Below are 23,615 nucleotides of genomic sequence, written 5' to 3'. Positions count from 1 at the left end.
AGAGTAGATGAACTCTAAATATATTGGTCTATGTGTATGTAGGGCAAGGGTGGCACATCTGGCCCATACATGACCCCCATAAGGATTACACACTGATGTGTTTCGGTACGTTCAGTATGAGGGGTGGGATGCCTGTGTGGACAAAACATACCGTTCTTTGTCCTACTCACTTCCACTCTCTTACCACTCCTTAAAGCTAAACAGCGTTGGAGTGTATAAGCAGTGTGTCTCTCTTGTACCTGGGTTTAAATGAGTCTGGCTTCTCCACGTTGGATCCTGGAGGAGGGAAGGTACGCGTGCGGTATCCTTTGTTCTGATTGGCAGGTAATACAGGTGACGACTCTAGTCTCCGCCCCTCGACTCCGTTGCCCCTCACCCCAGAGACGTCCTGCAGCCCGCTATTATAGGTTGCTGAACAGTGCAGGGGCTTCTGTGATTGGCTGGACTGGTTTCCGTGGCAACCGCCGGGCTTGGTGTTGTCGAGGGTGGGGGCATCGATGCCGCTGTCACTGGAGCCGCCCTTACTGAGGGGGTCGGGGTCAGGTTCAGCCAGGTCGCCTAGGCAACCCCCGGATACCCCCGGGCCTCCTCTCTCCCCCACCCCTCGAACCAGCGCTCGTCACTGGCTGCTGGACGCGTTACTGGAGAGAGTGTTACTGCTGGAGTGGCTGTCACTGGGTCTCACCCTACAGAGAGGGGGATGAGGTGAGAGTGTGTTACTGCTGGAGTGGCTGGAGTGGAGTGGCTGGTTGGGTCTCACCCAGTCTGGGGATGAGGTGAGAGAGTGTTACTGCTGGAGTGGCTGGAGTACTGGGGACAGAGGGGGGATGAGGTGAGCAGAGTGTTAGGCTGGAGTGGCTGGTACTGGGTCTCACCCTACAGAGAGGGGGATGAGGTGAGAGAGTGTTACTGCTGGAGTGGTCTTGGAGTACTGGGGTCTCACCCTACAGAGAGGGGGATGAGGTGAGAGAGTGTTACTGCTGGAGTACTGGGTCTCACCCAGATGAACACTGTCTGGGTCTCACCCACAGAGAGGGGGATGAGGTGAGAGAGTGTTACTGCTGGAACTGGGTCAATATAAATGAGAGGGGGATGAGGTGAGAGAGTGTTACTGCTGGAGTACTGGGTCTCACCCTACAGAGGGGGATGAGGTGAGAGAGTGTTACTGCTGGAGTACTGGGTCTCACCCTACAGAGAGGGGGATGAGGTGAGAGAGTGTTACTGCTGGAGTACTGGGTCTCACCCTACAGAGAGGGGGATGAGGTGAGAGAGTGTTACTGCTGGAGTACTGGGTCTGACCCATTTACAGAGAGGGGGATGAGGTGAGAGAGTTTAACCAACTGGAATACTGGGTCTGACCAGCTACAGAGAGGGGGATTCTCTGGACATACTGCAACAAACCATCTCACCCAATCACTCAAGCAGGGGGATGAGGTGACAAGAGTGTCTGCTGGAGTACTGGGTCCACCGTCACTCAGACAGGGGGATGACTGAGAGAGTCTTACTGCTCACTGGGTACTGAGAGAGTGTTCCCCATTCACCCTACAGAGAGGGGGATGAGGTGAGAGACTACATACCTGGAGTTATTTGGGTCTCCCACAGTGAGGGGGATGAGGTGTCAGAGTGTTAGTGCTGGAGTCCTGTTCACCCTGACAGAGAGGGGATATAAACTGGGGGACTGGAGGAGAACTGGGGGTCTAAACTGTTACTGCTGGAGTACTGGGTCTCACCCTACAGAGAGGGGGATGAGGTGAGAGAGTGTTACTGCTGGAGTACTGGGTCTCACCCTACAGAGAGGGGGATGAGGTGAGAGAGTGTTACTCTGGATACTGGGTCTCACCCCCATAAGGGGGATGAGGTGAGAGATGTGTTACTGCTGGGTACTGGGTCTCACCCTACAGAGAGGTGGGATGCCTGTGGGTGGACAAGGGGGATGAGGTACCGTTACTGCTGGAGTACTGGGTCTCACCCTCTTACCAGGGGGATGAGGTGAAACAGTGTTACTGCTGGAGTACTGGGTCTCACCCTCAGAGAGGGGGATACCTGAGAGAGTTTAAATGGAGTCTGGGTTCACCCTACAGAGAGGGGGATGAGGTGAGGGAAGTGTTACTGCTGGAGTACTGGGTCTCTGATACAGAGAGGGGGATGAGGTGAGAGTGAGTACTGGGTCTCACCCCCCTGGAGTACTGGGTCTCACCCTACAGAGAGGGGGATGAGGTGAGAGAGTGTTACTGCTGGAGTGGCTGGGTCTGGGCTCACCCTACAGAGAGGGGATGAGGTGAGAGAGTGTTACTGCTGGAGTTGGGTCTCACCCTACAGAGAGGGGGATGAGGGGAGAGAGTGTTACTGCTGGAGTACTGGGTCTCACCCTACAGAGAGGGGGATGAGGTGAGAGGTTCAGCCAGAGTACTGGGCTCACCCTACAGAGAGGGGGATGAGGTGAGGAGTGTTACTGCTCCCCTGGGTCTCACCCTACAGAGACTGTGAGGGGCTGCTGGAGTACTGGGTCTCACTGGAGAGAGTGTTACTGCTGGAGTGTTACAGAGAGGGGGATGAGGTGAGAGAGTGCTGGAGTACTGGGTCTCACCCTACAGAGAGGGGGATGAGGTGAGAGAGTGTTACTGCTGCTGGAGTACTGGGTCTCACCCTACAGAGAGGGGGATGAGGTGAGAGAGTGTTACTGCTGGAGTGGCTGGAGTACTGGGTCTCACCCTACAGAGAGGGGGATGAGGTGAGAGAGTGTTACTGCTGGAGTACTGGGTCTCACCCTACAGAGAGGGGGATGAGGTGAGAGAGTGTTACTGCTGGAGTACTGGGTCTCACCCTACAGAGAGGGGGATGAGGTGAGAGAGTGTTACTGCTGGAGTACTGGGTCTCACCCTACAGAGAGGGGGATGAGGTGAGAGAGTGTTACTGCTGGAGTACTGGGTCTCACCCTACAGAGAGGGGGATGAGGTGAGAGAGTGTTACTGCTGGAGTACTGGGTCTCACCCTACAGAGAGGGGGATGAGGTGAGAGAGTGTTACTGCTGGAGTACTGGGTCTCACCCCAGAGAGGGGGATGAGGTGAGAGAGTGTTACTGCTGGAGTACTGGGTCTCACCCTACAGAGAGGGGGATGAGGTGAGAGAGTGTTACTGCTGGAGTACTGGGTCTCACCCTACAGAGAGGGGGATGAGGTGAGAGAGTGTTACTGCTGGAGTACTGGGTCTCACCCTACAGAGAGGGGATGAGGTGAGAGAGTGTTACTGCTGGAGTACTGGGTCTCACCCTACAGAGAGGGGGATGAGGTGAGAGAGTGTTACTGCTGGAGTACTGGGTCTCACCCTACAGAGAGGGGGAGAGTGTTACTGCTGGAGTACTGGGTCTCACCCTACAGAGAGGGGATGAGGTGAGAGAGTGTTACTGCTGGAGTACTGGGTCTCACCCTACAGAGAGGGGGATGAGGTGAGAGAGTGTTACTGCTGGAGTACTGGGTCTCACCCTACAGAGAGGGGGATGAGGTGAGAGAGTGTTACTGCTGGAGTACTGGGTCTCACCCTACTGGGTCTCACCCTACAGAGAGGGGGATGAGGTGAGAGAGTGTTACTGCTGGAGTACTGGGTCTCACCCTACAGAGAGGGGGATGAGGTGAGAGAGTGTTACTGCTGGAGTACTGGGTCTCACCCTACAGAGAGGGGGATGAGGTGAGAGAGTGTTACTGCTGGAGTACTGGGTCTCACCCTACAGAGAGGGGGATGAGGTGAGAGAAAGAGACGGTAGATACACAGAAAAGCAACTGGCAGAAAATCTCTCTCTTCTCTCTCTCAAAAAAAAGAAAAGAGGACAGTTATGTCTGACCTTTGAGTGTCTGTTGGGGGAGTCTTTCCCTGGGACGTCCTGTCGGGTGGGTCTCCTCTGCCCTCCTCCTCCTGGCCCCCGAGACGATGACGCTGGGACATGCCATAGGGGCTCTGGGCAGAGAACACACACCATTACGCATCAAAGGTTTAATGTAGTGACAGGTGTGGTATGTAGGCCAACGTTATGTTTTACGTGTTCATTGTGTGTGTGTGTGTGTGTGTGTGTGTGTGTGTGTGTGTGTGTGTGTGTGTGTGTGTGTGTGTGTGTGTGTGTGTGTGTGTGTGTGTGTGTGTGTGTGTGTGTGTGTGTGTGTGTGTGGTCACTGTATTGGGGTAGTCCGTATTTAAGCCTCTTTTCTGATGTCTAACTCAGTTCGATTTGGATCCTCTCCAATTGACTCTCTTTAATCCTGACTCTCTATTTCTGTGTGTGTGTGTATGGATATGTACAGTTGAAGTCGGAGGTTTACATGTACATTTAAACTCAGTTTTTCACAATTCCTGAAATTTAATCCTAGTAAAAATTCCCTGTTTTAGGTCAGTTAGGATCACCACTTTATTTTAAGAATGTGAAATGTCAGAATAACCGTGGAGAGAATAATTTATTTCAGCTTTTATTTCTTTCATCACATTCCCAGTGGGTCAGAAGTTTACATACACTCAATTAGTATTTGGTAGCCTTGCCTTGAAATTGTTTAACTTGGGTCAAACGTTTTGGGTAACCTTCCACAAGCTTCCCACAATAAGTTGGGTGAATTTTGGCCCATTCCTCCTAACAGAGCTGGTGTAACTGAGTCAGGTTTGTAGGACTCATTGCTCGCACACACTTTTTCAGTTTTGCCCACAAATTTTCTATAGGATTGAGGTCAGGGCTTTGTGATGGCCACTCCCAATACCTTGACTTTGTTGTCCGTAAGTCATTTTGCCACAACTTTGGAAGTATGCTTGGGGTTATTTGTAAGACCCATTTGCGACCAAGCTTTAACTTCCTGACTGATGTCTTGACATATTGCTTCAATATATCCACATCATTTTCCTCCCTCATGATGCCATGTATTTTGTGAAGTGCACGAGTCCCTCCTGCAGCAAAGCACCCTCACAACATGATGCTGCCAACCCCGTGTTTCACGGTTGGGATGGTGTTCTTCGGCTTGCAAGCCTCCTTTTTATTAGCGGTTTTAGAGCAGTGGCTTCTTCCTTGCTGAGCGGCCTTTCAGGATATGTCATAATAGGACTGGTTTTACTGTGGATATAGATACCTTTGTACCTGTTTCCCTCCAGCATCTTCACAAGGTCCTTTGCTGTTGTTCTGGGATTGATTTGCACTTTTCGCACCAAAATACGTTCATCTCTAGGAGACAGAACGCGTCTCCTTTCTGAGCGGTATGACGGCTGCGTGGTCCCATGGTGTTTATACTTGCGTACTATTGTTTGTACAGATGGACGTGGTACCTTCAGGCGTTTGGAAATTGCTCCCAAGGATGAACCAGACTTGTGGAGGTCTACAATTTTTTTTCTGTGGTCTTGACTGATTTCTTTTAGTTTTCCCATGATGTCACGCAAAGAGGCACTGAGTTTGAAGGTAGGCCTCGAAATACACCCACAGGTACACCTCCAATTGACTCAATTGATGTCAGAAGCTCTCAGAAGCTTCTAAAGCCATGACATAATTTTCTGGAATTTTCCAAGCTGTTTAAAGGCACAGTCAACTTAGTGTGTCTAAACCTCTGACCCACTGGAATTCTGTCGATAAACAAATGTTGGAAAAATTACTTGTCATGCACAAAGCAAGCTAGCCACTTAAAGTATATATTTTTTAATAGATATGTGTGTGTGTGCGTTCTGTCTGTCTGTCTACATATTTGTGTTTGTGTACCTGTCTTGCAGCGCTCCATAGTGCTCTCCTGGCTGGTGAAGCCCGAGGAGGACTCTCCACTTGAGGTGATGTCCAGACTGAGATGAGGTTCATAGGCCAGCAGGGGGCGCTGGGCTGAACCGTACCTATACAGATATAAGAGGAACAGGGAGGTTACACACACACACACACACACACACACACACACACACACACACACACACACACACACACACACACACACACACACACACACACACACACACACACACACACACACACACACACACACACACACACACACACACACACACACACACAAGGACTGGGAGTAATACCGTACTATATACCAGTTTTGATGCATGAACTGGTTTGGATTTTTACTTTACCTTCTACAACGGTACATGTTAAATGTAAAAAGTCAGTTTCTGTTTGTTTTTTGACTCCGTTTGCTACTTGAGCCTCCTCTCCCTATCCTCCTGCAAATATTTTTTACATTCTAACAAATGCTAACAAAGTACTAGCGAACATAAGCTAAATGCAAGGACAGACAACCCAGGTCATGAAGTTGTAGAACTATCACAAAAGGCTACTCACACTTGATCCAGAAGGGGATGGATTGTCTGTGCTGCAACCAAGAAGCTTGATATTGCAAGCTAGCCCCTTCACTTTGTAGCTAGCAAATGAGCAAACCAAAAGTATAGCAGGAGCCCTGAACTGGAGAAAATGTATTTGGCACATCTTAAGTAGTTCATTTATAGTTATAAGATATTTATAGATGGCAAACATTAGTAGTGAATTTCGAGTGGAACTTGATCACCACTCTTGTGCTTCTCAACTGAAAATCGACATGTTTTCTTCATAAACAAACATACCATGTGACTGGCTCAATATAAGTTATTAGGGGGAAGAATGTGGGGGCAGGTATATATGGTATACCACACAAGCCTGGTTAAAGATATTGGGATATGATATTTTGGCCATACTGCCCAACCCTAACTCACACTCAGGTTACACAGACTCAGATTTAGGCAGACAACAACAAAAAAGGTACACAAACACGGGCTGACTCCATTTAGTCGACCGGTCCATTGTGTGGTCGTAAGGATGTTTGTCCACGGAGATTCCTCTCGTCGAGCAGTCGCAAATCACAATGGTGCACAAAACACCGGTCTGATCTGCGCCCGTCTCAGTGGACTGATCCAATGGTGCACAAAACACCGGTCTGATCTGCGCCTGTCTCAGTGGACTGATCCAATGGTGCACAAAACACCGGTCTGATCTGCGCCTGTCTCAGTGGACTGATCCAATGGTGCACAAAACACCGGTCTGATCTGCACCTGTCTCAGTGGACTGATCCAATGGTGCACAAAACACCGGTCTGATCTGCACCTGTCTCAGTGGACTGATCCAATGGTGCACAAAACACCGGTCTGATCTGCGCCTGTCTCAGTGGACTGATCCAATGGTGCACAAAACACCGGTCTGATCTGCGCCTGTCTCAGTGGACTGATCCAATGGTGCACAAAACACCGGTCTGATCTGCACCTGTCTCAGTGGACTGATCCAATGGTGCACAAAACACCGGTCTGATCTGCACCTGTCTCAGTGGAGTGATCCATTGCGGAGGCCATAGGGATGGTACAGTCCATCACTCGAAGACAGTGGTCACCAACCTTTTCTGAGTCAAGATCACATTCCAAGTTTTAAAAAACAAGCCAAAATCTACCGCTCAGATAAAGTTTTTTTTAAACCCTAGAGTGGTTAAAGCATCAGACAAGCTCAGTGTGTATAGTTGAAATTATTCAAACACATAGGGTGTGTCTATATATGAAAAGAATACACGTTTTAAAGTTTTGACCAATCGGGCAGACGATTCTCGGGCGACCAATATATCCCCACCCCCCCGGGGACAGCCCTAACACACGCAGATATGTTTAAGAGCATTTCCCAGATTCTGTTTTTGCCATGTTCCCTGATGGCGCTCATTTCAAACATGTTTCTCTGGTTGGGCAGGATGTAATAATCACCAAACACACAGGTAAAACTACACAATGGAGTCTTAATCCAGGAGTGTGTTCGTACAGGCCTCACTGACAGAAGATCGACAGTCAAATCAGTCAAAGGTCTGCAGCAAGTTAGCTACCACTCCTAGCAACAACCGCCAAAAGCCTGCCAAGTATCATGCAAAGGAAATGCCAGGGAACAGGAAGGAGTGACATCCTCCTCCAATACAAACAAATGGAGACCTCAATGATAGCTCAATGCACACAAACAGAGACAACCACAGAGCCAGTCAGAGACAACCCGAGAGATACACACACACAAAGACACTAACACACACACAGACTCTATTGACTGACCTGTCAGGTGAGGGTTTGTAGCGTATGAAGGTCCCGCTGAGTACGGGGCCCCCCAGGGCCACCATGCCCCCCAGGCCAGAGGGGGAGGAGAAGCTGGCTGAGGGGTTCCTGTAGGGCAGCACTCTGTCGCCCCCCGCTGGCGACAGGCAGTAGTGGTTCTCAGGGAAACTCACCGGCCTGCAGAGGGGACAGCGGAGTTTAAAGTCAGTATATTAATAAAGCGTCATAGAGTATGAGTGCTGATCTATGATCAGTTTGAACTTTTAGATCATTATTTATATGGTTATATGGATAGAGATGACCTGATCCTGATCCACCAAAAGTATGTGGACACCTGCTCTTAGAAAATCACATTCCCAAATCATGAAGTTGGTCCCCCCTTTGCCGCTATAACAGCCTCCACTCTTCTGGGAAAGTTTTCCACTAAATGTTGGAACATTTCTGCAGGGACTTGCTTCCATTCAGCCACAAGAGCATTAGTGAGGTCAGGCACGGATGTTAGGCGATTAGGCCTGACTCGCAGTCGGCGTTCCAATTCACCCCAAAGGTGTTCGATGGGGTTGAGGTCAGGGCTCTGTGCATGCAAGTCAAGTTCTTCCACACCAATCTCGTCAAACCATTTCTGTATAGACCTAGCTCTGTGCACGGGGGCATTGACATGCTGAAACAGGAAAGGGCCTTCCCCAAACTGTTGCCACAAAGTTCGAAGCACATAATCGTCTCGAATGTCATTGTATGCTGTAGCGTTAAGATTTCCCTTCACTGGAACCAAGAGGCCTAGCCTGAACCATGAAAAACAGCCACAGACCAAACTTTAGAGTTGGCACTATGCATTGTGGCAGTTAGTGTTCTGATGGCGTTTACCAAACCCAGATTTGTCCATCGAACTGTCACATGGTGAAGTGTGATTCATCACTCCAGAGAATGCAATTCCACTGAATCCAATGGCGGCGAGCTTTACACCACTCCAGCTGACGCTGCGCATGGTGATCTTAGGCTTGTGTGCAGCTGCTCGGCCAAGGAAACAGTTATTGTGATGACGCTGCTTCCAGAGGAAGTTTGGAACCGAGGACAGACGATTTTTATGCTCTTCAGCACTCGGCGGTCCTGTTCTGTGAGCCTGTGTGGCCTACCGCTTTTGTGTTGTTACTGCTAGACGTTTCCACTTCACAATAACAGCACTTACAGTTGACCGGGGAAGCTCTAGCAGAGCAGAAATGTGACCAACTGACTTGTTGGAAAGGTGGCCTCCTATTCCGGTGCCACGTTGAAAGTCACTGAGCTCTTCAGTTAGGCCCTTCTACTGACAATATTTGTCTATGGAGATTGCATGGCTGTGTGCCATGTTGCCGAATCCACTAATTTGAAGGGGCATCCACATAGTTTTGTAAATATAGTGTATCTAAAAGTAGAATTGAGAAATATTTGATCAAAGCTGGCATGTTTATGACATTTTGCCTTACCCAGGCCTCCTTAATTACTCCCTAAAGTTTCATCTAAATGCTACAAAGCTAAATTCGGTGTCATACGAAGCTTTACTATGTCCACTGCAAAGGGTACTAAATTGATTTCAATAAACACATTTACATTAATGAATGAAAGTAGAAGACATTTTTCAGTATATTGTTGAGCATAATATACTCTAAGGCAGGGCTCTAAATGTAGAAAAAAAATAATGTATCGGTAGCACTGGTGCTCCCAACTTCAAAAAGTTAGGAGCACTAAATGGAATTTAGTAGCACTAGAAAATAAGATTTTTTAAAAACTGATTGAGAAACAGCCTATATTGGGCCTAGGTAGTGACCTAGAAATGAACATGTAACACTGTAAATACAATAATGTATTATTAAAGATAAAATGTTGATACGAATACTTGTCATGAAAATTACAAAGTCATTTGTGTAGAATATTAGGTTTCTATACCGAACAAAAATATAAAACGCAACATGTTGGTCCCATGTTTCATGAGCTGAAATAAAAACACCCCAGACATTTTCCATACGCACGAAAAGCTTATTTCTCAACCCCCCAAAAAATGGCACAAATTTGTTTACATCCCAGTTAGTGAGAATTTCTCCTTTGCCAAGATAATCCATCCACCTGACAGGTGTGGCATAACAAGAAGCCGATTAAACAGCAAGCTCATTACACAGGTGCACCTTGTGCTAGGGACCCCCCCCCCAAAAAAGGCCACTAAAATATGTAGCTTTGTCACACAATGCCACAGATTTCTCAAGTTTTGAGGCAGCGTGCAATTGGCATGCTGACTGCTGGAATGTCCACCAGAGCTGTTTCCAGAGAATTGAATGTTAATTTCTCTACCATAAACTGCCTCTAATGTCATTTTAGAGATTCTTGCAGTACGTCCAACCGACACAATCGCAGACCACGTGTAACCATGCCAGCCCAGGACCTCCACATCTGGCTTCTTCACCTGCGGGATCGTCTGAGACCAGCCAGACAGCTGATGAAACTTGGGGTTTGCACAACCGGAGAATTTCTGCACAAACCTGACTGGCGTTCGGCGTCCTAACTGACTTCAGTGGTCAAATTCTCACCTTCGGCATGCTAGAGAAGTGTGCTCTTCATGGGTGAATCTCGGTTTCAACTGTACCAGGCAGAAGGCAGACAGCGTGCATGGAGTCGATTGTAGATATGATTGTGGACTACAGGAAAAATAGGGCCAAGCACGTCCCCATTGTCATCAATGTGGCTGCAGTGGAGCAGGTTGAGAGCTTCAAGTTCCTTGGTGTCCACATCACCAACAAACTAACATGGTCCAAACACACCAAGACAGTCGTGAAGAGGGCACGACAAAGCCTATTCCCCCTCAGGAGACTGAAAAGATGTGGCATGGGTCCTCAGATCCTCAAAAGGTTCTACAGCTGCACCAATCGAGTTGCATCACTGCCTGGTATGGCAACTGCTCGGCCTCCGACCGCAAGGCACTACAGAGGGTACTTGCGAACGGTCCAGTACATCACTGAACCAAGCTCCCTGTCATCCAGGACCTCTATACCAGGCGGTGTCAGAGGAAGGCCCTAAAAATTGTCGAAGACTCCAGCCACCCTAGTCATAGACTGTTCTCTCTGCTGCCGCATGGCATGCGGTACCAGAGCGCCAAGTCTAGGTCCAAGAGGCTTCTAAACAGCTTCTAACCCCAAGCCATTAGACTCCTGAACATCTAACCAAAGGGCTACCCAGACTACTTGCACCCCCCCCCCCCCCTCTTTTACACCACTGCTACTCTCTGTTGTTATCTATGCATAGTCACTTTAATAACGCTACCTATATGTACATATTACCTCAACTAATTGGTGCCCCCGCACATTGACTCTGTACCGGTACCCCCCCTGTACATAGTCTCGCTATTGTTATTTTACTGCTGCTCTTTAATTACTTGTTACTTTTATTTCTAATTCTTATCCTTATTATTTTTTAAACTGCATTGTTGGTTAGGGGCTCGTAAGTAAGCAATTTCACTGTAATGTCTACACCTGTTGTATTCGGTGCATGTGACTAATACAATTTGATTTGATTTGTATGGGTGAACGGTTAGCTGATATCAACATTCTGAACATAATCCCACCACCCCCATGGGGCACTATTTAATGGGCAGGCATAAGCTACAGACCTTGAAAACAACTGCATTTTATCAATGGCAATTTCAATGCACAGAGATACCCTGACGAGATCGTGAGGCCCATTGTCGTGCCATTCATCTGCTGCCATCTCCTTATGTTTCAGCATGATAATGCACGGCCCCATGTCGCAAGGATCTGTACACAATTCCTGGAAGCTGAAAATGTCTCAGTTCTTCCACGGCCCGCATACTCACCAGACATGTCACCCATTGAGCATGTTTGGAATGCTCTGGATTGACGTCTACGACAGCATGTTCCAGTTCCCGCCAATATCCAGCAACTTCGCACAGCCATTGAAGAGGAGTGAGGCAACTTTCCACAGGCCACAATCAACAGCCTGATCAACTCTTTGCGAAAGAGATGTGTCGCGCTGCATGAGGCAAATGGTCACACCAGACACAGACTGGACGCCCCTACGTTGTTTTTTAAGGTATCTGTGACCAACAGATGCATATCTGTACTCCCAGTCATGTGAAATCACTCTTTCTTTCTTTCTGTGCACCCAAATGTTTGGGTGTAAAGGTTACCAGGTTGTTAGCTAGCTAGCCAACGAGGTAACACGACTGAACAAGGTGCAAAATGGTTTAACAACATCGATGAGCGAGTAGTTTTAGAATGGCCCACGACATGGTTTATGAATGTAAAGTGCGGTCCCGGCGATCCTTTACAGGAGGATTTTTTATTTTTTATGTTGCGCCGGTAATACGGGTCAGATCCTTTGACCTGGTTGGACTGGAAGCGAGCCACTTTTGCTCTAGTAACGGTGCAACCGTGATGCTAATGAATCCGTACTTAATTGTTTCTCTAGGGGCACTGGGAAACAACAGCAAAGTGAAGCCTTGTTACAACAATTATTATCTGGAAGATTTCTTTCATAGTTGCACAGTGCTCCCAAAATAAAACCCCGAGTCACACAGCAAAATACAGTACCAGGCAAAAGTTTGGACACACCTATTCATTCAAGGGTTTTTCTTTACGTTTAACTATTTTCTACATTGTAGAATAATAGTGAAGACATCCAGACTATGAAATAACACATATGGAATCATGTTATAACTAAAAACAAGTGTTAAACAAGTAGCCACCCTTTGCCTTGATGACAGCTTTGCACACTCTTGGCATTCTGCACACTAGGCAGGGTAGCCTAGTGGTTAGAGCGTTGGACTAGAAACCAGAAGGTTGCAAGTTCAAACCCCCGAGCTGACAAGGTACAACTCCCTAAACAGGCAGTTAACCCACTGTTCCTAGGCAGTCATTGAAAACAAGAATTTGTTCTTAACTGACTTGCCTAGTTAAATAAAGGTAAAAAAATAAAATAAAAAATGTTCTCTCAACCAGCTTCATGAGGTAGTCACCTGGAATGCATTTCAATTAACAGGTGTGCCTTGTTAAACGTTAATTTGTGGAATTTCTTTCCTTCTTAATGCATTTGAGCCAATCATTTGTGTTGTGACAAGGTAGGGGTGGTATAGAGAAGAAAGCCCTATTTGGTAAAATTCCAAGTCCATATTATGGCAAGAACAGCTCAAATAAGCAAAGAGAAACGCCAGTCCATCATTACTTTAAGACATGGTCAGTCAAATGTCAAACTTTGAAAGTTTCAACAAGTGCATTTGCAAAACCCATCAAGCGCTATGGGAAACTGGCTCTTATGAGAACTGCCACAAGAAAGGAAAACCCAGAGTTACCTCTGTTCATTAGTTACCAGTCTCAGAAATTGCAGCCCAAATAAATGCTTCACAGAGTTCAAGTAAAAGACATCTCAAAATCAACTGTTCAGGGGAGACTGTGTGAATCAGGCCTTCATGGTTGCTGCAAAGAAACCACTACTAAAGGACACCAATAACAAGAGACTTGCCAAGAGACTTGGAAATCTGACCTTTGGTCTGACGAGTCCAAATTTTGAGATTTTTGGATCCAACTGCCGTGTCTTTGTGAGATGCGGAGTAGGTGAAAAGATGATCTCGGCATATGTGGTTCCCACCGTGAATCATGGAGGAGGAGGTGTGATGGTGCTTTGCTGGTGACAATGTCTGTGATTTATTTAGAATTCAAGGCACACTTAACCAGCATGGCTACCACAGCGATACACCATCCCATCTGGTTTAAGCTTAGTGGGACTATTATTTGTGGACAATGACCCAACACACCTCCAGGCAGTGTAAGGGTTATTTGACCAAGGAGGAGAGTGATTGAGTGCTGCATCAGATGACCTGGCCTCCCCAATCCTCCGACCTCAACCCAATTGAGATGGTTCCGGATGAGTTGGACCGCAGAGTGAAGGAAAAGAAGCCAACAAGTGCTCAGCATATGTGAGAACTCCTTCAAGATTGCATTCCAGGTGAAACTGGTTGAGAGAATGCCAAAGGTGTCATCACAGCTACTTTGAAGAATCTAAAATAAAATATATATTTTTTGAATGAGTAGGTGTGTCCAAACTTTTGACTGGTACTGTATATATTGTTGTAAAGAAAATATATTACAGAGCAAGCGGTAAAGCTTCATAGGACACATTTTTGCCCTGTAGCACCTACAGATGAAACATCCCGGAGTCTTAAAGGAATATCATAAAAATGCCATCTTTGATCAATTATTTCTCAATTATGCCAAATTATTAGTTACAAATGTAAAATATATGTAAACAATTCTTCCCCCAAAATAACCATGCTATGGGTTCCATTTTGTACAAATCCCCAAAATCATGGTATTTTTTATCCTGGTTTCGTGTGAAATCACTTATATGTTCTCCACCTACAGCGATGCTTTACGTTTTTTTTTATAAGGATAACCTCAATGTCGGAGCATTTATGAGAATCACACCAGGCCATGAGCATAGGACAACCCCCTCAAGACACTGACGCAAACAAAGGCAATGACACCAGTGTCTACGCACAAGGCAAACAAATCACACACACACACACGTCAGTGTCGCACCTCTTGTTGGAGAGGTGCTGGGGCTCCCTGTATGGGACGGGCATGACCATGGCCTTGTGTGAGCGGGGTTGGGGTGGTGGGGGGCCCATAGGGGTCCAGCGCTGAGGGGTGGGGGCGCTGTGCAGGCCAGGAGGGCCGGCGGTGCTGTCCCAGCGCCAATCGGGGGGGCGAGGGGAGGGCCGGTACCCTGCTGCCACAGGCTCAGGCTCTGGCTTCTGCTCCATTGTCTTCATCTCATACTCCTCTGTGCAGCCCCTACAGACAGAGAAGGGGAATGGAGAGTCAGTGGTACTGCAAGGCTACACCGTTCACACAGATTACACACAAACACCAGACAACAACTAGAAATGTCATAGCTGCTTACAACATGTCAGTGGCTACGCACACACACACCACACACACGCGCAACCCCGAACGCACGCCGTCTCCGTCAGCATATTCCCTTTAGCATCCTCCTCCAACAGCACACACACACACACACACACACACACACACACACACACACACACACACACACACACACACACACACACACACACACACACACACACACACACACACACACACACACACACACACACACACACACACACACACACACACACACACACACACACTAATGAGCTTCTTCAGGACTCCATCCCCTACTGTAAGGCCCCGGGTCAAGTGTGTGCGTTTCTACGAGCGTACGTACAGATAGAAGCCATGACCTGACCTCTCAGTCAGCCAGTTGTCGCTGGACAGAAGCATGGTAAGATAAACTGCAGACGAGGGAAAATATAGAGGAGAGGACGGCGGGGGAAGGGAAGAGAGGAGAAAAGAAAGAAAAAAAGAAGGCAAGTAAAGGGAAGTGGAGAAAGGGACAGGATACATGAACAAATTAGAGGACATGGAAAAGGAGGGAAAGGGAGGAGAAGTGGAGAAAGGGAAAGAAAATATGAATAAAGCCTAGGTGGCGGACAAGAAGAGGAGAAGAGCTGGACAGGGGCAGATTGTCCTGTCCGTGTCTCTGTGTGTGATCTCTCCCCTATTATTTGACCTGGGTTAAGCTCAATCACACGGGCCTGGCCACACTAAGCCCAAGACTGCTTCAGAAAACAACACACACACATACACACCACTACTACTAATACCGCTGCAGGCTAAAGTAAACAGAGCACACACACAGAGGGGACATCGCAACATCACATGCACGGTCTGTATGAAAGATTCCAGGAGACACTGTATGGGTAGAATGATGGGCATATGGTGGTCTCTCAATCAGTCTCAAACACATACCAGTGAGTGTACTAACCAACCTTGTAAGGGGAAAAAAACTTGATCCCACACAAATATAACTGCCAATGTCAAGTCACCGAAACAACCCTCACACACTCACACACACACACACACACACACACACACACACACACACACACACACACACACACACACACACACACACACACACACACACACACACACACACACACACACACACACACACACACACACACACACACACACACACACACACACGATAAGAACACGTACGGTGCACACACACCAGAGCACCAACCTTAGAGACAGAAAACACCGGTGCCCACTTCCAGAGACCGCTCCATCGCAATGGCCGGCCTGACAGCTGGAGCTCTCTCTCTCTCTCACACACACATTCCGCGAGCAAACACACACCCTCTCTCGCTACTGCATCTCTAGATCGCTCTCCTGTCCACAGCGCACACCGGGAGGGGAGAGAAAGAGGAAGAAGTGAAGGCAGTTCTCTTTTCTCTCTCCCACCCACTTGGCTTCTCCCACCTGAGAGGTGTTCAGACACGTCTTCCCATCCAAGCTCCTCTACGCGCTGCCCTACTGTACACACACTGCCTCTCTCTCCCTCCTCTTCTACCCTCTTCATTCAAACAGAGCACGTGCTTTTCATTCATCGCCTCTATATATTTATTTATTTCCCCGCAGATTCCAGGCCTTAATCTCATGCAATCTGTTTTCCTGGCACACTATAGAAAATGAGCCTGATAGAGAGAGAGAGAGGGGGGGGGGGTTGGTAGAGAGAGATGGGGGTGAGGTGAAAAAGAGAGGGCGGAACTGAAAGAGTGAAATACAAGACTAATTATGTAGTGTGTGCAGAGGAGTGAGCGTGTGTGTGTGTGCGTGTATCAAATGGGTTTAAGTCATGCAATTAAACTGCCTTAAACATTAAAGAAGTCCAACCACTGTGCCATCACACAGCCCCGGCAGCACAATTACTGTATTTAGCAAACCCCAACTCAATCAAGAACAGACATCCTGCTCCATGTGACCCTGACTACGGAGCAGTACACTCGGAGGGGGGGGGGTCCATAATGGCACCCTATTCTCTATATAGTGCACCACTTTTAACCAGAGCCCTATGGGCCCTATTTGAACGTATTTGCACTAAATAGGGGAAAGGGTGCCATTCGGGACACACCCAAGCTGGGCTATATATCGAGTAGAGACTAGTCCCACTGTGTGTAGTCAGTGCGTATTCATCTCAGTAACATTCAACCCCACACCATTTAATAGAGCCTCATTATCCCACTGTACTCAAGGCCCATACTCAGATGAAAGGTTGAGAGGAACGGAGCCAACAACAAAAAGAGATGGGGGAAGGGGAGATAGCAAGAGAGATAAAGAGTGAGAGGCACGTGAAAAACACAGGCATTACAGGCAGACAGCGAGAAGGGGAATAAGAAAGCTTGAAAGGAAATTGTGTACTCATTCCATTGATTGTTACTTCGTTCTATCCGTCTCTTTCTTTCCCTCTCCTCTTTCACCACGTCCAGGAATTCACACATGTTCAGAACCATGTGCCTCTCGCCTCTCTTTCACGCACTCCCACTCAAAACTCTCCACAGAACAGAGACGTCTGGCCAGCATATCTCAGCTCTGCTGGTGTTGCTGTGTGTTGTGACTCTTCTCTCTCTGCAACACATCCTTCGGAGGCAGGATGATGCTTCGACACAAACACATTCATATTCACACACAGACACTCAAAACGCGCACACACACTCAAACACATGGGCACAAACACACTGACCTGCGGGGCCCTCCCTCCTCGTAGGGCGGTATGATCACCACTTTAACGGTGACCGACGTCCTCAGTAGGTCGATCATCTGCTCGTGTGTCAGGGTTACCGCGGCAACCTTGCAGATCTCCACCAACCGGCTGCCCTGCCTCAGCCCCGCCTGCCAGGCAAAGCCGTACTCCTCCACCTAAAGCAGGTAAAAAAAAAAATAATAATAAATAAATAAATATGTAATATAAATTCACAATGAATTTTTATGGATTTGACATGACTTCACAGAAATATATTTTTTGAAGGAATGGAAAAGTACCTCGGCCACGGTGCCATCCAGCCTGACGTGGAACCCCAGCTGTCCCAGGCCGTTCCTCCTCAGAGTCATATCCACCGTCTCACAGCCCACCGTCAGCGCCTGGGGAGAGAGGGAGGGAGGAGAGCCTAGGAGCTTTAAGCAAATAAAAAGGCTTCACAAAGACTGGTGGTTTTAAATGCATCATTAAATACATAATCACACATAACAGCCAAACATGGATTTTTGTTTCAGAACCAGTTTTGAACCGCCCCTTGGCAAGAATCACGGTCACCTTAGCCTGGGTGTCTGTTTTGTCTGCTTTAGCAAACTCTTAATTGTCTTACGCAACAATGTAGGGAAGTGGTACCCAGGCTATTTCTTCTAGAAAAAAAATCCAGTTGAACTCTTCCCTAGCCCGGTGCCTCTTACACCACCATACATGTGGTAAACCTTCCCCTGCTCTATGACCTCTGCCCGCTCACCTTTAACCTCTGCACCACCTCCCTGATGTCCTGAGCAAAGCCCTCTGGGACTCGGACGGCGATGTGGTCTCCTCTCCCGTAGAAGATCTTCAGCGCCAGCCTCTCCGGCGTCCAGCCGATCACGTCGACGCAGAAGCAGTTGAACACCACTTCCTTGGTGTTGCAGTCTGCCAGGAGGATGTACTCTGCCGACACGCCCAGAGCGCAGGAGATCTCCGTCCCGCCGCCACTGAAGTCCTGGGCCAGCACCCTCCACGCCACCGCCCCGGCCGCTCCCAACTCGGCCCCCTCCCTCGCCCGCGCCCGCTCTCTCTTCTTCGACGCCAGCGAGATGAGGTTGTTGAGTTTGCCCGCGGAGTCGAGCGGCGTACTGCTCACACAGTTCTCGGCTAAGTCTCTGAGGTACTCCTGTCGCGTGCGCGTGGCCATGGTGTGGAACTTCTCGGACTTGTGCGCGGAGCTCTCTGCATTGATCACCTTGGCCAAGAGGAAGTTGCGGAAGGCTTCAGGGTCACGGAATGTCACCCCGCTGGGGATGGGCGGGCCGAAGGGAGGCACGTCCTTCATGCGCGTCACAGCCACACTGAGGAGAGAGGAGTAAAAAAAACATCAACAAACCCACCAATAACAGCAGCATAATGAATGCCATGGTGAGAGTTGGTGTGTGTGCCCCCCTACCTGTAGCAAGTGCCGTCGGAGCAGGGGTTGTGCACGCGGACGATGACGAACACGTGCTGGAAGTGGGAGCGGATGTTCTGAGGGGTGAAGGGCAGCGCTCCCGGCTCCTGGAAGATTATTGTGACGATGTCGTTCCCTATGTGCCTCTTCCTCAGGAGCTGAGGGAGAAAAAGAAGGGAGGGGGGGGGAGAAGGAGCAAAAAGGAACGTGTGAAAGAGGGAGACAGAAAGGAGTGCGAGCGAGGGTGGAGGTAAGCACACAGAGTTGGCAGAGGGAGAGACAGACCGAAGCAGAAGGAGGGAGGAGAGTGAGCGGGGGAGACAGAACAAGTACAAATGAACATGAGTGAGACAGAACTGGCACTATGAGCTCACTTGACTCACTATCGCACCATTATATTGTTAGGGAATATAAGGTAGCTTCAGTTTGACAGGGGTTTCATCCTCCAGGGTAAGGAGGTTTTTTCAGGAGTTTATTTTTTTTAAATGACCCATGTGACCTGATAAGGAAAAACAGGTCCCATCAAAACCCTAAAATTAATCACTGTCAATACCTTATAGGGTCCAGAGTTTTCCTAGTTAGGTTAACATATAAGGAAAAACTCCAGGCCCCAGAAGGAAAGTCAGTGTGCAGTTGTCAGGTATCGTCAGGTATGTGGATGATCAGGGCTTTATTCAGGAACATTTCTTGGGCTACTTTGATGTGTCAAGTGGGCGAGATACAGTCTGTTTGACTTGATGAATTTTGAGATGTCTGAGTTTAACTTTATAGAGAAACTCGTTGTCCAAACCTACGATGGCGCAGCTGCAATGGAATGTATCTGCTATTTGTATTTACAGCGAAGTCCCCTCTTGTTCCCTGAGTAAGAGGTGATGACCACTCCACTCCACTACCATTGTCAACTTTCTTCTGACATGAACTGAAGCCAGGTCTCATGTGTCCGCTCATCCACTGTTACATTTAATGTTTCCTCTCCAAGCACTCCGAGTCCCCCTATCATTTTTCTCTCATTACTGTATGTAGAGTCAATTACACACAATCACATTATTACACATCAATGATTTTACTCCTTGCTTGGACTAACTCATTCTTAGCTCTTTTGTCTAACTGTGTAGTGTGTTGTGTTATTGTTTTTAGTCTTCCCAGTCAAATCCTGTCCAGCACTGGTCAAGCCTCTGAACACCTCAACTCATGCCTCATACCCTCATTCAATCCCTGCTGTGATCCCTTTCCAACACGGTGTAAGTAGCCCTCTCATTCCCCATAACACTGTACAAAAAAATGTATTCATTAAAATAATTTGTCTTTGACGATTTTTGAAAAACACTTTGTCGTCTCCACGCGTTCCGCGCCTATACCGTGGATCTCCCATCCTACTCCATTTTTCAGTTCACCAGCCTCCACTGGTGTGAATGTTTATTGGTGATCAACACTGACACCTAGAGGTTGCAAGGCAGAAGTAAAACATGTTGCTGCTGTTGCCTTTGCGCCCCTGGATGGAGTAAGTGTGCTGAATATTCATCTATTACATTTACATTTACATTTAAGTCATTTAGCACACGCTCTTATCCAGAGCGACTTACAAATTGGAAGCATGTGGGAACAGCAGTCTGGTATAGGGATTGATTGAATATGTCCGTAAACACACCGGCCAGCTGGTCTGCGCATGCTCTGAGGGCTCTGCCATTGTACCATTTACACACCCACACGCCTATAAAAGTAGTTCAGTCAGGCACACATATAGCGTAACCACAGAGTTTTTGTACCCAGAGGCGCAACGTCGCGGTACTTCTGGGAAAGCGTCTGGAAGCCGACTTAACAGACCAGGGTTTGGCAGACAATGGGAGGAAGTCGTCCTTAGTTGTTCATTTTCTCGAATTCTAAAGGCAAAACCTAGATTTGAGCAAATATCTTAAGTAGCTGGACCTGTCATTACTACAACCTTGTGAAACTGACAGGTATGATTTTCTTTTAATATCGAAGGAGTGACTTTAATTTGACAGCCTGCACATGCGTCATTCGGCAAGGCATTTAGTCAGCAACCAGTCCGTGTTGCCCAGCAACAGCCCCAAAACATCACTGCTCTAGAGGAGATCTGTATGGAGGAATGGGCCAAAATACCAACAACAGTGTGTGAAAACCTTGTGAAGACTTACAGAAAACATTTGACTTCTGTCATTGCCAACAAAGGGTATATAACAAAGTAGAGAAACTTTTGTTTATTGACCAAATACTTATTTTCCATCATAATTTGCAAATAAATTCATTAAAAATCCTACAATGTGATTTTCTGGATTTTTTTTCTCACATTTTGTCTGTCATAGTTGAAGTGTACCTATGATGAAAATTACAGGCCTCTCTAATATTTTTGAGTGGGAGAACTTGCACAATTGGTGGCTGACTAAATACTTTTTTGCCCCACTGTAGCTGAAACTGAGTTTTCATAACCTTCCAATTCACATACAGTGCATTCCAAATTATTCAGACACCTTACCTTGACTGACAAAAATGTTGCTGTTAGCAACAGTTAGCATGTTTTAGCAACTATTAGAATGTATCCACTACACAGTGGGGCAAAAAAGTATATATATTAAGTGCTCAGTGACTTTCAACGTGGCACCGTCATAGGATGCCACCTTTCCAACAAGTTAGGTTTGTCAAATTTCTGCCCTGCTAGAGCTGCCGCAGTCAACTGTAAGTGCTGTTATTGTGAGGTGGAAACATCTAAGAGGAACAACGGCTCAGCCGCAAAGTGGTAGGCCACACAAGCTCACAGAACTGGACCGCTGAGTGCTGAAGCGTGTAAAAATCACCTGTCCTCGGTTGCAAGACTCAATTTAGAGTTCAAAACTGCCCCTGGAAGCAACATCAGCACAAAACCTGTTCGTCTGGAGCTTCATGAAATGGGTTTCCATGGCCGAGCAGCTGCACACGAGACTTAGATTATTATGAGCAATGCCAAGCGTCGGCTGGAGCTCGCCACCATTGGACTCCGGAGCAGTGGAAACGTGTCCTCTGGAGTGATGCCAGAACACGACCTGCCCGAATGCATAGTGCCAACTGTAAAGTTTGGTGGATGAAGAATAATGGAATGGGGCTGCTTTTCATGGTTCGGGCTACGCCCCTTAGTTCCAGTGAAGGGAAATCTTAATGCTACAGCATTCAATGACATTCTAGACAATTCTGTGCTTCCAACTTTGTGGCAACAGTTTGGGGAAGCACCTTTCCTTGTTTCAGCAATGCCTCAATGCACAAATTGAGGTCCATACAGAAATGATTTGTCGAGGTCAGTGTGGAAGAACTTGACTGGCCTGCACAGAGCCCTGACCTCAACCCCATCGAACACTTTTGGGATGAATTGGAACGCCGACTGCGAGCCAGACCTGAAATCGCCCAACATCAGTGCCGACCTCACTAATGCTCTTGTGGCTGAATGGAAGCTCGTCCCAGCAGCAATGTTCCAACATCTAGTGGAATGCCTTCCCAGAACAGTGGAGGCTGGTATAACAGCAAAGGGGGAGGACCAACTCCATATTAATACCATGCAGGTGTCCACATACTTTTGGCCATGTGGTGTATGTGCTAGCAACAGTTACTGTACAGTTGGCATGTATTTAATGAACATAGATACCGTTAGCAGCACATTACAAATATAAGTACACTCCTGGGGTTTATATGACCTTGTACATTCACCCACATTAAGTTCTCATGCAAACACTTGGGCATACACGCGCACACAAGAAATGCCGAGCTTAACAACCGACGCACAGTTTCACTCGCACACACCGTTAACACAACGCCCTGAGGGATATGTCGGAAGGCAGCTTCATTTAGAGCAGAAAGGGAAACCTAGAGCCCGAGCCCCACCCAGCTTCGATCCAGTTATAAGAGAGAGAGAGAGAGGACTGAAAAGGCCATTCAAAAAGGGAACAAAGACTCCAGGAAAAACACCACAGACACAGAATTGAAGAGGAACGCCAGTCTAAAAGAGAGGGAGAGAAGTTCTATTTCACGAGCAGCCGCAATTGTCCATGTCCGAGCCAGACAAACTATAGAACAGAGCTGTAACAAAACCACTTTACACAAACACAAGAGAGTTTATAACCCTTCCTGTCTCTGTCCGCCATGTGTCTTCTGAATCTGAGCTATGACACTCAACGGTGACACTCGGACGGACGTCCAAAGGATTAGTGAGGCTTTGACAATGGCCACTCCACCCTGAGTACCCTTTAGGAGTCTGGAAGAGTGCCTGACCCCTGTAACTACACCTGTGGGATTGACCAGACAACAATACTAGATAGAAGGGGAGTTGAAGGTGTTTGGGGTGGGCTGTGGTAGACCATGCTGTGTGTGTGTGTGTGTTGGTCTCACCTGCTGTGGGTTGTTGGGCATGTAGGGCAGCATGGTGGACACGTGGAACATGACCTCATAGCCCTGGTAGGTGGTGTACAGGGAGTGGGTTCCCGTCGAGTCAGCTGGGGGA

At 47.7% G+C, this 23,615-nt stretch overlaps 1 protein-coding gene across 1 annotated transcript in view; it reads right to left on the bottom strand.

Annotated features, from left to right (window-relative positions):
* Positions 1–23,615, bottom strand: part of LOC124004880 (signal-induced proliferation-associated 1-like protein 3) — a 109,849-nt gene that overhangs the window by 9,160 nt on the left and 77,074 nt on the right. Inside the window, exons 7-24 of the mRNA XM_046313704.1 lie at positions 23,504–23,607; positions 19,133–19,290; positions 18,455–19,037; positions 17,994–18,092; positions 17,695–17,870; positions 14,637–14,891; positions 8,059–8,235; positions 5,717–5,841; positions 3,839–3,951; positions 2,647–2,712; positions 2,313–2,369; positions 2,111–2,198; positions 1,970–2,043; positions 1,649–1,731; positions 1,223–1,244; positions 1,000–1,134; positions 792–876; positions 240–615 (exon numbers count right to left, since the gene is read on the bottom strand). Of these exons, the coding sequence (XP_046169660.1) occupies positions 240–615; positions 792–876; positions 1,000–1,134; positions 1,223–1,244; positions 1,649–1,731; positions 1,970–2,043; positions 2,111–2,198; positions 2,313–2,369; positions 2,647–2,712; positions 3,839–3,951; positions 5,717–5,841; positions 8,059–8,235; positions 14,637–14,891; positions 17,695–17,870; positions 17,994–18,092; positions 18,455–19,037; positions 19,133–19,290; positions 23,504–23,607 (2,776 nt within the window). The remainder of the gene's footprint in view (positions 1–239; positions 616–791; positions 877–999; positions 1,135–1,222; positions 1,245–1,648; positions 1,732–1,969; positions 2,044–2,110; positions 2,199–2,312; positions 2,370–2,646; positions 2,713–3,838; positions 3,952–5,716; positions 5,842–8,058; positions 8,236–14,636; positions 14,892–17,694; positions 17,871–17,993; positions 18,093–18,454; positions 19,038–19,132; positions 19,291–23,503; positions 23,608–23,615) is intronic.

The sequence above is a fragment of the Oncorhynchus gorbuscha genome, linkage group LG19, assembly GCF_021184085.1.
Source record: "Oncorhynchus gorbuscha isolate QuinsamMale2020 ecotype Even-year linkage group LG19, OgorEven_v1.0, whole genome shotgun sequence".
NCBI lineage: Eukaryota > Metazoa > Chordata > Actinopteri > Salmoniformes > Salmonidae > Oncorhynchus > Oncorhynchus gorbuscha.
The sequence above is the reverse complement of the archived record's forward strand: the minus strand, read 5'-3'. Positions and strand labels throughout refer to the sequence as shown.